The following is a 15,900-nucleotide window of genomic DNA, read 5'->3' as shown; positions in this document are numbered from 1 at the left end:
AAGAAGCAGGGGACTAAGAGAGGAGGAGAGAGAGGAGTCCATGACCTTTGGCTGTGAGATGGGCATTGGAGCAGCACGAAGTAGGGGGTGGTGTGGGGAGAACACAGTCACAGGGGGAGGAGTAGACCTGGAAGAAGAGACCAAATTAGTGTCTGAGATGCCTGTTGGACAATCCAGGGATGAGGGCTAGGAGGCAATTATAGTAATTACAATTATGGTCATAACAAAATAACTAGCACAGAGCTCTCTGGTTATATTATTCATCACTGATCAACTATACATTGAGCACTGGGGACACAGCACCCACAGTGACAGACAGTCCTTGCCTTCATGGGGCTGATGTTCTGCTGGCAGAGGACTAAAGAGATTATATAAATATAAAAATATATAAAAATTAAAAAAAAATATATATATATATATTTCTTTTCTTTCTTCTTCTTTTTTTTTTTTTTTAATAAGCTCTACGCCCAACGTGGGGCCCAAACTCCCCACCCTGACTGAGATCAAGAGTCATAGGCTCCACCGACTGGGCCCGCCAGACACCCCCAGAAATACATAATCTAATGTCAGGTAGTGATAAACCCTCAGGGTGGGGAGGTGGGGATGCGAAATAAAACAAGGCGAGGATTTAGAGAAGGGGAGATCATGTTGGAGAGAGTCTGACGTCCAGGAAGGATTTCATAAATATTTGTTAAAGACTTAATGACAGAAAGTGGATGGTTGATTTACTGAGTGTTTAGGGAATTGATCTAGTTATCCTCAAAAGATTCCAGGAGGTGAGTTCCTTCCGTTATGTAGCGGACAAAACTGAGGTAGAGGGGTATCTTAATGACTCAGAAACGTAGTGATGGAAACCCAACCAAGCGAGGACAGGGAAACACTAGGTGGAAATCCCCCCTCCCCCACCAGCTCAGAGGCCCCCGGAAACGGTCATTTGCCAGGGCGGAGGAGGCAGAGCAGAGCGTATTGACCTATGACGTCATCGGGACGTTAAATAGCGTAACATCACCTGGACGTAGACCCATTTCCCTTCCCGGACAGGTCCTCTGGTACTCCGGAATCTCCTGAATCAGGCCTCTCATTGGTTACTCGCTCCATCAATCTGTTTCATTCTTACAGTCTTCCGCCCCGCCTTCCAGAGCCCACCTCTGATAGGCTGACGCGGCCGTCACTTCAAAAAGGTCCGCATTCCTTCCGCCTTTCTCCAGGAGACCGAGGGCGAGAGGGGTGGATCCCAGGCAGCGCCCACCCCTGAGGCTCTGCTTCCGCCTGTAATTGGTTGCCCTGGGTGCCGGTCGCTACGCCACCCGCCTCTTATTGGTCATCCATCCGCCGCTCTGCGCGGCGCCGGCTCCGCCCCCGTCGGGTGTTTGTGGTGGGGCTGCGGAGTCGCCGATCCCGCCGGAAGCGCCAGGACAATGGGGACCCGGGACGACGAGTACGACTACCTATTCAAAGGTGCGGTCGGTGGGACACAGACGGGCGAGGGGACGACGGGGAGGTGGCGGACCGAGGCTGCTCTCCAGACCGCTGGGCCCAGGCCGGAGCCCGGGACTTGGGGCCCGGCGGGTCAGGCAGCCGGGAAGGCCAGGGAAGTCTGGGCTCAGTCAGCTTTGCGGACCGGACCGGCGGCCCAGAGAGGCCTGGGGGCCTTGGATGCGCCGAGGCGGGGCTGGGGCCGAGAGTGGGTGGGGCCCGAAGCGGTGGGAGAGGCCGTTAGGGGCGGGGCCTCCGGGAGCGGGGCCTCCCCAGCGTTTGGCGGGCCGGGCTGGATGGAAAGCTCCATTCGAGACGGGGGCGGGGCCGCCAGAGGCGGGGCTAGAGCGTGGTGGGCGTGCCCAAGAAGTGGGCTGGGACGGGGCAGGTGGGGGTGGTGCTCTCGCGGAGTGGGAGGAGCCAGCCCTGATTGGTAGCAGCATGTCTGGGGGCGGGAAGAGACGGCATGGTAGGGGTTGAGGTGTGTGGTAGGGGACCCTGGAGTGGGGTGCTGACCCAGAATTGCTTGGAGGGGCGCCTCGAGGGGGGATTGTGTGTGCCAGGCTCGGTGGTTAACCGCAACAATTATCTTTGAACTCTCAGAACTCTTAATAGAATTATCGAAGTATCCGCCCTTTCCCAAGCATTCCCGCTCATGAATTCGTTACATGAATTCACCCCAGCCCTGTGAAGTCGTCGATATTCTCCAGCCTCTCTCTATGGACTTGGAAACTGAGACCCAGAGAGAGAGGGCACGTGTTGGAGCAGGATTTGAATCCAGGTCAGCTGTGGGCTTTACCACCTGAGTATATATGGGACTAATAAACCTATCAGACCACCTCTCCCCACACATGCGCACTGGTAGGCCTGCTTTCCGCCAACCTGCTGGAGGATCGTCCCTGCCCAAGGGACAGAGGGCTCTAGAGCCTCGAGTGAGGCCTCGGCAGGTCAGGCAGCCATTGCTGGCCTAGCTCCCTCAGCCTGCAGCCCCAGCTGGGAAGACTCCCGCCATCCACATCGCTGGCGTTGTGCACTGATTTCAGAGTCACTGGCTTCACGGTGCCAACCTGGGCTTTGGCCAGGTCCTGTGCTGTCCGTCCTGGGCTCCCTGGACGACAGTGGTTGCCCTTGATAGCTACCCTGGGGCCCCGTGAGACACCATTGTCCTGCCGCCTGCCGCTTGAGGGTCTGCCTCCCACACCACCTGTTGGTATCTCCCCCTCGTTGGGCAAGCCTGGAGATCCCTGGGAGTGCAGTCTGTGTCCGTCGCTGACCATTGTGTCTGTGGTCTCCTCTAACACGTTGGGGCTGGGAGCCTGGGGATCTTGGGGCTGTGGAGAGCCAGGTGGAGCACTCCCTACCTGAGATATCCATGTGGTGAGAGGCTTCTGGGCTGGGGGAGGGCCCATGCAAAGGCCCAGAGTTGGCACACAGCACCGTGGGCCCAAGGAGCTGTGTGCAGGCTGATACGTCACTGGCAGGTGAAGCTGTGTGGTCAGCAAGCATCAGTCCAAGGCCTGACTGAGCCTTGGGGGTCTCACGTTAGGGGCCGGGGAAGCTCAATCAGGGCTTTGGGGACTGGTGACAGGTGGATCGGACTCCATCCTGCTGCAGCTGGTGCCCGGAGGCCACTGCTCCCCAGGTCCTGGCTGGTCACCCACCTGGATGGGGACCCCCAGGGCAGGGGGCGTTTCCCCAGGAGTCACCGCCAGGTTTTGATGGTCCTTTCCCACTTGTTATTTTCAAGCACTTGCTGTTATAAATAACTCAGCTCAGTGTTTTTCCCAGTCATCTTTTGCCCTTTGGGTTATTTCTTTGAAGTACGTTCCCAGAAGCACCGTTACTGGGTCAGGGGCAGTGGGGCGGCTGCGCGCTTCCCGGGACTCAATCTCCAGAGTCTGCTTCCTGGAAACACAGATCTGGCTTCTGCGGCAATTGGCAGGGGTGGGGGTGGGGAGGTTGCCTGTCCTGCTTTCCTCTCCCACTAGCCTCGTTTCCTGAGTTGGCAGGTGCCCTGCTGACCTTTCCAAGCAGAGTTAGGAGTGAAAGTCTAACCCACAAGGTCAGTACTTCCCAGACTGCGGTCATCTGAGACCACCTATCCACACGGATGCCTTATTGGAGGTCTCCTCATTGTCTTTTCATGTATCTCTTTAAATCCACTCAGTTTTTCACTCACTTAAACGGGAAAAGGAAACTGGGTGGGTCTGGCACATAAGAAAGGAAAAGAAGCCAGCAGGTAGGCAAGCCACCACTGTCCCCTCACTTGCCAGTGACAAGACAGCTGAGACAGAAACATGAATATACTGTCTCCCCGGACCCTCCTAAGACCCCTGTGGCCTGCAGAGGGGCAGGTCTGGGCATTAGACAAGTGCACAAGGTAAGAGTGTACCAGAAAGGGTGACAGGGGCCAACTTTCTTTTTTGTTTGTTTGTTTTTTATCAAATGTTTTGTTTCTTTTTGAGAGAGAGAGAGAGAGAGAGAGAGAGAGCATGAGCAAAGGAGGGGCAGAGAGAGAATCCCAAGTGGGCTCCATGCCATCTGCACAGAGCCCAACGAGGGGCTTGAACTCACGAACCGTGAGATCATGACCTGAATCAAAACCAAGAGTCAGATGCTTAACCAACTGAGCCACCAGGCACCCCACAGGGGCCAACTTTCTGACCTCGAGGCTTGCCAGCCCTGCTTCCTGGTCGGAGGGGGCCGTTCAGGAGCGGGGGGGCCAATGATCCTCCTGCCCCCAACCCTGTGCTCAGACTCCCCCAGGCTTTAGTCACCTTCTGGCCCTTCCCTTGGCACGGAGAGGCCACACTTTGCACCCGGGACACAGCCTGCCCCTTGTTTAGCCCTCCTGCCACCGCCTTGGTTATGTTGGCAGCCACATCACACGTTAGCTCCCTTGACCTCCAAGACCAAGGCCAATAGAATCCCCCTGGGTGTTTTCCTCACTGCACATTCCCCTCCTCCCGCAGGAGTAAGGTTGTTTATTTGTACCTAATTATAGATCTGCACGTTTATCCTGCTAACATTTTATCCTGTCAGCCATGGGGCTATTTTTCCAGCCTGCAGATCAATCCCTGGGGGCCACCTCTGACCTCTCTTCTGGTAGGCCAGGCTGCGGGATCCACAGTGGGAGCAGCTATGTCCCCAAGGGCCGCCGAGGACTTCCTAGAGCCCCTGGCCACTCACCTAGCCTGTGAGGATGTGGGTTGAAGTGGGACGCTGCTGAGGTAGCCCAGGACCTTGTCCTCCAGGCTTTGTCTACCCCTGGACCATCTTCAAGTCCTTTTGGGAAAGGGGTCGAGCAGAGAGCTGCAGCCGGCACCCAGGGAACAGGCCAGGCCCCAGTGCTCACCCGCCTCTGCTGAGTGCTTCCGAGGCAGCCTCCTGGCTCTCCAGCCCAGGCAGGCCCCCCACCAGACCCGCCGGGAAGGACCCAAGCGCACCATCTTCCTCCAGTGAGCAGCCTTCCCTGTGTCCTGGCTTTGGGCACCTGTCTGTCGTCTACTCTGATGCCCCAGGACATGGCTGTGGCAAGATTGCCCCCAAGCGCCAGTCCCTGGGGCCTGGGATGGTCAGGGCTGGCTTCCTGCAGGAGAGGCAGGGTCCTGTTCTTGCTGGAGTAGGGGAGCCAGCTCCCCTATCCCCGCAAATGGCCACTCAGTCCATGAATGTCCTGAGTGCGGGCTCCAGGGGTGCCGTGCTATCACGGGGCAGGTCAGAGGACCCTGGGCTTTAAGAGGTGCCAACTCTTTGTTTTTGCCAACTGGGCTTGCCTGCTCTGCCAGCCAAATGGCATGTCCAGGGAGGCAGTTTCCCTGGCCATTGGTGCCACCAACTTCTGTGGAAATTCTACGGGCTGTGTCCTCAAGGGCCCTTTATTTCCTCCAAGACAGTAGATCACTTGTGCCTTGGACAATGCCGTTCTCATTCCCAGCCTGCACAAGGGGCCAGCCTGGCCACTGCCCCACCGGCCACCTCTCTGCATTGGGCACCGTGTGCCAGGGACTGTCCAAGCAGCCTGGCCTTCCCGTCGTTCATCTGGGCCATGGCTGGTGGCTCTCCTCCTGCTCTGGCCTCCACTTTCTCACTGGGGGACCCTGGACCAGGAACTTTGTCACTCTGGGTTGAGTGTCCCCAACTGTAGAAGGGGAATGATAGTATGAACATTTGTCCCAGGGGTGGCCCTGAGAACACAGTCACAAAGCCTTTAGGGCTGAGCCTGGCCTGAGGTGCTGAGGGGCTTGTTGGCTAGGCCACAGCAGAGTGGGTGGGGCCAAGGGGACTCTGAAGTTGTATAGTTGTGCCAAGGCTGGGAAGGGAGGGAGCAGGTAGGGGTGGGGATACAGGGCAGGGCCCAAAAGGCACCCTCTTGGTCATTTCCTGTTCTCTTCCTAAGGGTATAAAAATTGTGAGCACACCCCTCCAGCCTTGCCCAGGTCCCCCTGGCCGCGTGGGAAGGAGAGGGCTTGGGCGTGTAGGTGGTGGGCCCCACAGCATGGCTGAGAGCCACGGGCCCATGTCCGTCCCCACTCTTTCCACCTTTCTCTGATGTCAGCTCGCCATCTTCTGTTGGGCACCCCCAGTGTCACAAGAGAACACTGGCCCTGTTATCACAGGTGTCGTGGGCCAGGCCACATGGTGGTTTGAGGGGAGAGGAGAGGCCTGACTTGAGGGGTTTTGAAGGATGAGCAGGAGTTTGCCATGTATTCCAAGGGTCAGGAAGCCTCCCCCCCCCCCCCCCCCGCCCTTGAGCTCAGCCCTGGATGCAGAAGACGGGTTCAAATCCTGATGGACACCTTTCCAGACAGGAGGACCTGGGCAAGTCACTGTCTGGTGAGCATGGTTGGGAGGTAGGAGCGAGCCCGCGTTAGGCTTGGCATTCTCCCGCTTCCTAACCCGTAAAGGTTACATGAGACGTGTGTGTGAGGGGGGTCCACCAAGGGCTTTCTTAGTACAGACTCATTAAAAAAATAATCTTTTTTAACATTTATTCATTTTTGAGAGTGAAAGAGACAGAGCATGAACAGGGGAGGGGCAGAGAGAGAGAGGGAGACACAGGATCCGAAGTAGGCTCCAGGCTCTGAGCTGTCAACACAGAGCCCCATGTGGGGCTCGAACCCACAGACTGTGAGATCATGACCTGAGCTGAAGTCGGACGCTTAACCGACCGAGTCATCCCAGTACAGGCTCATTAAACATTCTTGCTCTTAGTGTTCTTGGCTCTAAAGTAGCCGGCCGAGAGAGGGTGCTGGGTCCTGGGTGCCTTGCCCGCCTCCTCACCTGCGGCCTGAGGATGGTAACCTGGGCATCTTCCAGGGGGCAGGGAGGCTGGGACGCTCCACCGGCCGCCTTGGCATTGGTTCATTCTGCAGGCGTGGATCAGGTGCTTCCTGCGTGCTGGGCGCTGCACCAGGCTGGGACCCAGCAGGGAAGGAGACTGTCTGAGGTTCCTGCCCTTGTAGCCCAGTGGGAAAGACTAAATAAATAAGTGAAGGCTGCAGTGTGAGAGAGCAGGGAGAGCTGTGGAGGAAGTCAGGTGGGGCAGGGAGTGGGCTTTTAAGCGGATGGCAGCGAAGGCCTCTTTGGTCGAGTGCCATCAGAGGGACCACACCGAGGAGACGAGGGCAGACACCAGGCAGGTACCTGGGGAAGAATGGTCCAGGCGAAGTGCAACGTGCCCCTGTATATCTCCTAGTCCTGGTGAGGAGGCCCGTGTGGCAGGAGCAGAGTGGGCGAGAGGGAGAGAGGGAGGAGGGGAGGGCAGGGAGGGCACGGGGCAGGTCATGCAAGGCTCTGTGGGTGGTCCTGGACTTGGACTTTTACCCCGGGGAGGTGGGCGCCCTGGAAGACTGTGGCCAGAGGAGGGCGGGGCCTGGCTTGGCAGCTCACAGGCGCCCTCCGGTGGCCTCCAGGAAAACAGCCTGTTGGTACGAGCGTGACCACCAGGGCTGCGGAGGGACGCGTGTGTTGCGGACCAGAGTGGGGGCAGTGACGCCGGTCAGAAGCCGTGGGAATTTGGGCATGCACATAGACAACTTTCCACCGAGGAAAAACTTTTAACTAGGGCTGTGGGTGACTAAGCCTACAGCCCCCGTGACTTTCCACTGGACAGACCCACCCTTGGGTGCCAGAGCCCAAGGCCCCCACGTGTGGTTTCCGCCTGGGGTCTCTGGCCAGACAGCCACGTACTGTTTCTTCTACGTTGTAGGTATAGCCGCGCGTGCGTGTGCGGCACATACACTGTGCACACACAGACGTGAGACTACCTGGGTCTAAGGACAGCCTCTTGGGCTCAGACTCCTGGACCATGTCATGTGGCCCTATCACAGAGCCTGGGATGCCTTGGCCCCTAGAGGCAATGCTTCTATGGCTGGGGCAGGAAACTTGGGAAAGAGAGGGATAAAGGCAGAGACTGGAGGGGCCTGCTCTGCCCTCCTCAGCACGACTCTTGCTCTGGATGTCTGCAGAAAGGGCTGACTCTGGGGCCGTGGGGGTGGCGGTCTCTGTCCCCTCCCAGCTGCATCCAGAGGGCACATTCCTGTTCCGCATGAACCAGCTGTGACTGTGCTGGGGCCCGAATGTGGATTGGCTTGCAGCAGCTCTCCAGAAGGAAGCGGGGGTGGGGGTGGGGGTGGGGTGGGGGGGGTGAGGCTTCCCATTTCCTGTTACTTACAGCTCCAGAGACAGACCCCTGCAGGTAAGAACCTAGGGGAACTGTAGTAATAACCACTCCCCTGCCTGTCTTAGCACGCTAGATGCTAGCGGAGTTCTGATCCTGCCATTTCTCCTCGAGTCCCCCTCTTGCAGAAAAGGCAGCCCAGAGAGGTTAAGTGACTTGCCCAAGGTTGCCCAGCCCTGGAGCTTTCTTGGCCACTGGGCTGCCGTGGAGGTTCAGGGGTTCCGAGTGGGATCCCCACCCTGCCTGCCTGCCAGAATGTCTGGGTCCCTACACCGCAGCTGAGGCAGCTCTGCTCTGAAGAGACCAGAGATGGCAGGGGTGTCGTGCTGTCCGCAGTGGCTGTGCTTCTGGAAGCCCAGAGCCTCTGTTTGCTTCTGCCCCGGGAAACGCGGTGCCTCGGGCTCCGACCGCCCCGATGTCGGTTTCCAAGTTGGCTCTGCACCTGGGACGCCACCGTTCTATAGGTGGACGTGGGTGGTGTGTGGGCCGTGGCTCGGGGACGCCGGCCCGCAGAGTCTTACCTGTGTCCCTCCTGCCCCCAAAGTGGTGCTCATTGGGGACTCAGGCGTGGGGAAGAGCAACCTGCTATCACGCTTCACCCGCAACGAGTTCAACCTGGAGAGCAAGAGCACCATCGGTGTGGAGTTTGCCACCCGCAGCATCCAGGTGGACGGCAAGACCATCAAGGCGCAGATCTGGGACACCGCCGGCCAGGAGCGCTACCGTGCCATCACCTCTGCGTGAGCGACAGGGCCGGGGTGATGCAGGCAGCCGTGGGGGGGGGGGCCCTGGGGAGAAGGATGGGTAGGACTCGCGTCGGAGGAGGAGAGAGCGGATCTCTGAGGGTGGGGGGCCCGCGGTGGAGGGACAAGACCCCCAGGAGCTAGGGGATCCTCGGGAAGACCCGTGTGCCCAGTCTCGGCCACTCTGTGACCCCGGGGCAGGCATGTCCTGCAGTGTCTCTGGCCCCCGGAGTCCCGAGAAGCCCTGCGATTTTGCTGGGAGCTGGCTGCACGATGAGAGTTGTTACCCCGGACCGGCTTGGGCCCCTGTGGCCGCTCGCCAGCCCTGCCTGCCTTCCCTCAGCTTCCCTCTGCGCTTCAGCTCCCACCTGGTCCCACACCTGTCCTGTCCTCCCACGCGGCTCCCGGTGCTCCCCGGCCACCAGTACCCACTGGGGCTGCCTCTTCCCGGACCTTCCCTGTCCGTCGGCTGCGTCCTCCGGACTACCCCCGCTGGTCACCTTCTCATGTCCTTAATCCCTCGGGATGGGTGTGTGTCTGTCAGCCTCCTTGGTGGTCAGGCTGGCCGAGCCTTTGGTGGGCGCTGGAGCTTTTGCCCAGCAGTGGCCCTTTCCTTCTCCCCTTTTGTGGCTGACCCCAAGGGTGTCTTCTGACTTTGGGTCCCAGACTACTTCCTCTGGTCCCGTATTCCCGAGCTGAACCTGGGGAGCAGAGCCTGAACCTCGGCCACGGCTGCCCCTCGGGCGGGCCCTGTGCCTCCTGCTCTGTGTGTGGGCTGAGGAGTGCCGCCCCCGGAGCCTGGTGCAGGGAACTGGCGGCCGGCTCAGGCTTGGGCCCCGCGTCCTGCCCCACAGCTACTACCGCGGCGCGGTGGGTGCCCTGCTGGTGTATGACATCGCCAAGCACCTGACCTACGAGAACGTGGAGCGCTGGCTGAAGGAGCTGCGGGACCACGCCGACAGCAACATCGTCATCATGCTGGTGGGCAACAAGAGTGACCTGCGCCACCTGCGGGCCGTGCCCACTGACGAGGCTCGTGCCTTTGCAGGTGAGTCACGCTGGGCCGGAGCGGGTGAGGCTGGGGGCTGCCGGGGCTTCCCCCACGGGCCACATTCCCGAAAGGCATGTGACTGAGGCATCGGAGAAGCATCTGGAAGTCAGGCAGCACCCCCACCCCGGCCCCTGCCATCTTCCCTGTCTGCGCCCACGGCCTCAGTGCCAGCTTCCCCTTCCTGATGCGTGGGCATCTCAGTCCTCTCTCTTTGACCCCGACCCTTCTTTTTCCTGGGCTAGGCAAGCAGGGTCCCCGAGAGGGTGCAGGACAGCACCTTCCACCACCTCCCCGCTCACCTGGGCATTATTCTTTTTGTTCCAGAAAAGAACAACTTGTCCTTCATTGAGACCTCAGCCTTGGATTCCACCAACGTAGAGGAAGCTTTCAAGAACATCCTCACAGGTAGGTGGTCACAGGGCCTGGCTGAAGCCACAGTGGCCCCCCCCCCCCACGTGCCTGGGGAGGGTGGGCGTGACGGGAGCACCGGCCACTTGGGTTGCAGGCTCCAGAACATAACCTCTGGAGCTTTATTCTTTAAACCTGTGAGTGGGTCTGGACTGAGAACAGACTTGGCGTGCTCCATGGGCTCAGGCCAGATCGCGGCCCTGCTGGCACTCAGGACATAGAGACCCTCCCTCCACCCAGCTTCTCCAGGGGGGCCCTCCCTGGCTTCACCAGAGAACAGCCAGCTTGGGCAGCTGCGGAGCAGGCGGCATCAGGGGCGCAGGGCCCTCGGGCTTCTGAGAGTTTATTCTGGGGGGGGGGGGGGGGAGGGGAACTCTGATCTTACAGGATCAGAGGCCGGGCAGGGGGGGAGGGCTATATGTGACCCGATACGGTCTTGCCTTGCTGAGCACACAGCCAGCACTGAGTGAGGGTGGAAGCCTCCAGGAGCCCAACCCCTGCCACGGTGCCCCTTGACATGATGGGGGCCACAGTGGGGGCTGTGGGCTCAGCCTGGGCGGGGGGGGGGGGGGGGGGGGGGGGGGCAAGGCGTGAGGTCTAGATGAGCCCTGCAGGGGGGCGGGGCGCGCAGCACGCTCACCTCCTGCTCCCCCCACTCCCCCCCCACCGCAGAGATCTACCGCATCGTGTCGCAGAAGCAGATCGCAGACCGCGCTGCCCACGACGAGTCCCCCGGCAACAACGTGGTGGACATCAGCGTGCCGCCCACCACCGACGGACAGAAACCCACCAAGCTGCAGTGCTGCCAGAACCTGTGACCGCCCCGCGCCGCCCCGCGCGTGCGTGCACGTCCTCGTCCTCCGCCCGCCCCTCCCCCCGCCGTCCTCCCTGCCCTCCCCTCTCCGCCCCCTCCGTGACTGGCTCCTGCCCTCCCATCGAGCTCCGCATGGCTGGCCGGCCGTGGCCCCGGAAGAACAGGAGTGGGCGGCACCACCTGCCGGCCCGCTCGCTCGAGGAAAGCCGGAAGCCCCGGTTTCTTCTGGGGCCTCGGTGTGCATCTCGGCGGGGCGGGGCGCATGGGCCAGGAGGATGGGCGCACCGAGCGGGCTTCTCCGGTTTTCCACGGCAGACTCCAGGGAGCGATTGCCTCCCACCCTCTGTGGCCAGTTGGCCCAGCTGGTCCGCGGTCCCCATCCGGAACCCCCTTCCGGGCTGATGCTCGAAGAGCAAGGCGCCAGGGGGCCGGGGCAGGCGGACACTCTCGGCTCTCGGCACCCCTGTCCCCCCACGCACAGCCAGCACCGGCACACGCACCGGCACACGCCTTCGACCTCTCCCGTGCGTGCGCGACTCCAGCTCCCGCCTGTAGATTTATGCTGGGAGAAGACCCCCCCTCTCCCCCTCCCCCTCCTTTTGCACGCGGCGCGCTCTCCGGCCCTTCCCTGTGCCCCCCTCTGTCTTGTCTCCCGTCTGGTCCGGAACCTGTTTGCAAGTGAAGCAATATCTCCGTGTTTTGTATATACAACCGCTCTTGTAGCCTTTGGTTTTTTGTTATTGTAGAGAAACACAGATTCTTTATACACTTTGTAAGATTTACGCCAAACCCCAGCTCTCGATCTCTTATTCTCCCTGTGGCCCCTGCACTGTTGCCCCGGATGCCTCATTTCTTCAGCCCGTTACTAAAATGTATACTCCGACTTCCTGTACAGAAACCTGCCGCTGCGCCTTTGTCTTCTTTCTCTCCGCCAGGCGGCCACACCTGGGTCCTCCTCGCTGCCCACGCCCTGCTGCGGGCTGCCTCACCCTGGCCCGGCCCCACAGGGAGCTAGAAGACCAGGTTGAGGCCCCGCTGGGGACAATGCAGAGGCCCACGAGCTGACCCCAGGGGCCTTGGCCTGGGGGGGGGGGGGGGGGGGGGGGGGGGGGGGGGGGGAGAGGATCGGATCCTCTCTAAGCTGCCGCTGGGGGGGGGGGTATTAAATTTCCTGGCCTAGGATCCAAGGGTGCCTCCTGGCGGGGGAGGAGGGGGGCGTGAGCCGTGTCCACTGCCCTCCATTCGCAGCCTTGGGGTTGTTCATCCCTGCTGTCCACGGCTGCCTCATCACCTGGGGTCCCCGCAAGGACAGGCGAGAGGGGCTGCTCTGGGGAACGTTGGTGGTACCAGAGCCACCCCGGCTCTCCCCATCCCAGACTGACCTTTAAGGAGGGCCCAGTGGGAGGGAGGCAGGTAGCCCGGAGTTCTCTGCCTCTCCCCAGGATCCAGCTTCTCCCCTGGTCCCTGTGGGCAGAGCTGGCCTGAGGACCATTTCCCACTATATAGGAAGTGTGGCTATCCCCCTCCCCCCCCAGCCCAGGCCTGTGTGGACCCCCCAGCCCATCCGTGCTCTAGCCACGGGACTCACTGTGGCCCCTCAGGTGAGGGCAGGGGGCTGTTATAGAAGTTCCACCCTCTGGCATGAGGCCCCTTATACCCTTGACCCCTAGAAGAGCCACCAGAGAAGGGGGTCTAGTCTCTCCCAATTTCAGGCTTTGGCCACCTTGCCTGGAGGGCTGAGCAAACCCAGAGAGGCCTTCCAGAAGAGCCCTGAGCCACAGGGAGCCGTTCCTATAGAGTTGGAGTGAGCCAGGGAGCAGCGTGGGCCAAGGCCACCAGTGGGACAGTGGGGGGGATCTGGTGGGGCCACACACTCCAGGGGCCATTCACACAGACCTCGGGGGTGCTGAATCCATTTGGGCAGTGTGGGCATGGGGGAGGGGGGCAGAGAGTGGGTGGGGGCTTCGGGTGGGCCAGGTGAAGTAATGAGGCACCCTGGCGGGTTTCAGGTAGTCCAGAGATCAGATCTTTCCTGAGCCCCTGTGATTGGCCAGGCCGGAGGCACGTACCGGGGAACAAGACTAACCCGACACTGTTCCCTTGGGGGGTCACGCAGTCCAGTGATGCTGTTTCGATGACTCAGATTTCAGTGATTTAATAAGTGCGGCATGTTCATTCAGTGCTAGGCGCTGTTCTTAAGTCTCTCTTTTTTTTGTATGGTAAAATAAACACATTAAATTGGCCATCTTGACCATTTTTCAACATACAGTTCAGTGGCATTAAGTACGTTCAGTGTTGAGCAGCCACCCCCACCATCTGTCTCCAGAACCTTCCATCTCCCCAAACTGTCCCCATGAAACACGGACTCCCCTGCCCCTGCACCACTCTCCCGGCTCCCACCATCTATCTACCTTCTGTCTCTGTGGATGGGACTCCTCTGAGGACCTGGGGACCTCCTGTGAGTGGGATCCTACGGTATGTGTTCTTTTGTGTCTGACTTATTTCACTGAGCATAAGGCCTTCGAGGTCCGTCCACATCGTAGCAGGTGTTAGAATTCCCTTTTTGACAAAAGGCTGAATGATAATAGTGCATCGTATGGATATTCATTCCTCTTCCTGTTTGTCCATTCATCCATCGATGGACACCAGGATGGCTTCCACTTGTTGGCCATTGTGGATAACGCGGCCGTGAACATGGATGTACAGATATGTGTTCGGGTCCCTGTTCTCAATCCTTTCAGGTACATACCCAGAAATGCAACTGCTTGGGTCTATGGTAATTCTGTGTTTAATTTTGTGAGGAACTGTATCAACCTAAATAAATTGTGACATAAAAGACAAGAACACTCCAGGGGCGCCTGGGTGGCTCAGTCGGTTGAGCGCCCTACTTCAGCTCAGGTCATGGTATCACCCTCCGTGAGTTCGAGCCCCACATCGGGCTCTGTGCTGACAGCTCAGAGCCTGGAGCCCGCTTCCGCTTCTGTGGCTCCCCCTCTCTCCGCCCCTCCCCTGCTTATGCTCTGTCTCTCTCTGTCTCAAAAATAAAAACATTAAAAACAACTTAAAAAAAAAAGACAAGAACATTCCACACAATGTGAGTCTTTGACATGTCATGGTATTCATAATGACCCTAGGAGGCAGGCATAGCTTACTAGCCCTGATTTAGAGATGAGAAACGGAAGCAAGGGACTTGTCCTGGGTCCTACAACTAGTAAGAAGCAAACAACTTTTAACCTCAGAGCTGTTGGTAACCACTAAGCTATGAGACCTCACCCAGTGTTTATTGAGTACCTACCAGGGGCCAGAAAGCCCTAACAAATGGAGAAAATGCCTGAGAGAAAAGACGGGGAAAAAATTTTTTTTTTACATTAATTAAGGAGATTTTATTACAAAATATTTTTGTTTGTTTGAGAAAGAGAGAGAGCGGGGCGCCTGGGTGGCTCAGTCAGTTAAGCGTCCGGCTTCCGCTCAGGTCATGATCTCACGGTTTGTGAGTTTGAGCCCCGAGTTGGGCTCTGTGCTGACAGCTCGGAGCCTGGAGCCTGCTTTGGATTCTGTGTCTCCCTCTCTCTCTGCCCCTCCCCCACTCATGCTCTCTCAAAAATAAATAAACATTAAAAAAAAATTTTAATAAAAGAGAGAGAGAGAGAGAGAGAGAGAGAGAGAGAATCCCAAGCAGGCTCCGTGCTATCAGCTCAAACTGTGAGATCATGGCCTGAGCCAAAATCAAGACTTGGACGCTTAACCCACTGAGCCACCCAGGTGCCCCACAAAAGATTTTAAACACATAAAAGTGGAGAGAATAGTCTAAAGAACCCCTATCAGCCCATCACCCAACTTCAGCCAATCTGGTTTCACCCTATTCTCTTCCTGTGTGCCAATTCCAGACACATTCCAGCCCTAATATTTCAGTACCTCTCTCTAAAATACAAAGACTTGTGCCTGGGTGGCTAAGTCAGTTAAGTGTCTGACTCTTGATTTTGGCTCAGTGAGTGATCTCATGGTCATGGGATCCAGCCTTGTGTGAAGTCCCGGGTCGGGCTCTGCACTGGCGGTGTGGAGCCTCTTGGGATCTCGCTCTCTCCCCCTCTCTCTCTCTGACCCTTTCCTGCTCGCATGCATGCACATGCACTCTCTCTCATAAAATAATTAAAGTAAATTAAGTTAAAACTTGTATTGTGGTCACTCCGTCTGAATTTTGCTGGTAGCATTCCTCTGATCTCTCCCTTTTTGTTTTTTAAAAATTTGAGATAAAGTTCACCCAACCTAAACCTCTCCGTTCGAAGCATTTAAAAATGCACATCCAGTGGTTTCGAGTATATGCACAAGGTTGTGCAAACATCATCACACTCTACAACGGAATTGTTTGCACCACTCCAAAAAGAAACCCTGTACCCATTAAGCAGTTCCTCCCCATTTCCCCTTCCTTCCCCAGTCTCTGGCAACCACCAATCTGCTTTCTGTCTCTAGGGACCTCTAAGGTATCATTTAACATGTCCCTTTGTCCCCTGCATTTCCTGTAAATTAATAGATGTGGAGCGTGATCAGATTTGGGACTGAGCACTTCGGAGGTGATGTGGGCACGCGCTAGGAGGCAGATGATGTCAGCATGTCTCATTTGTGGCGCGTGTCTCCTTTGTAGCTGCTGCAAAGTATCGCTTAGGTTCACAACCCGTTAGGGTTACAGAATGGCGATATTCGAAATCTAGCCTTCCTTACTTATTTC

General features: G+C 58.2%; 1 protein-coding gene across 1 annotated transcript; it reads left to right on the top strand.

Moving 5' to 3' along the window:
- Positions 1-1,232: 1,232 nt before the first annotated feature.
- RAB11B (RAB11B, member RAS oncogene family) lies at positions 1,233-12,072 on the top strand. Its single transcript, XM_049639793.1, has 5 exons — positions 1,233-1,458; positions 8,703-8,898; positions 9,756-9,949; positions 10,277-10,357; positions 11,033-12,072. The coding sequence occupies exons 1-5, from the start codon at positions 1,419-1,421 to the stop codon at positions 11,176-11,178; spliced, it is 657 nt and encodes a 218-aa protein (XP_049495750.1). The 5' UTR covers positions 1,233-1,418; the 3' UTR covers positions 11,179-12,072.
- Positions 12,073-15,900: the final 3,828 nt, after the last annotated feature.

This window comes from Panthera uncia, chromosome A2 (genome assembly GCF_023721935.1).
Source record: "Panthera uncia isolate 11264 chromosome A2, Puncia_PCG_1.0, whole genome shotgun sequence".
NCBI lineage: Eukaryota > Metazoa > Chordata > Mammalia > Carnivora > Felidae > Panthera > Panthera uncia.
The sequence above is the reverse complement of the archived record's forward strand: the minus strand, read 5'-3'. Positions and strand labels throughout refer to the sequence as shown.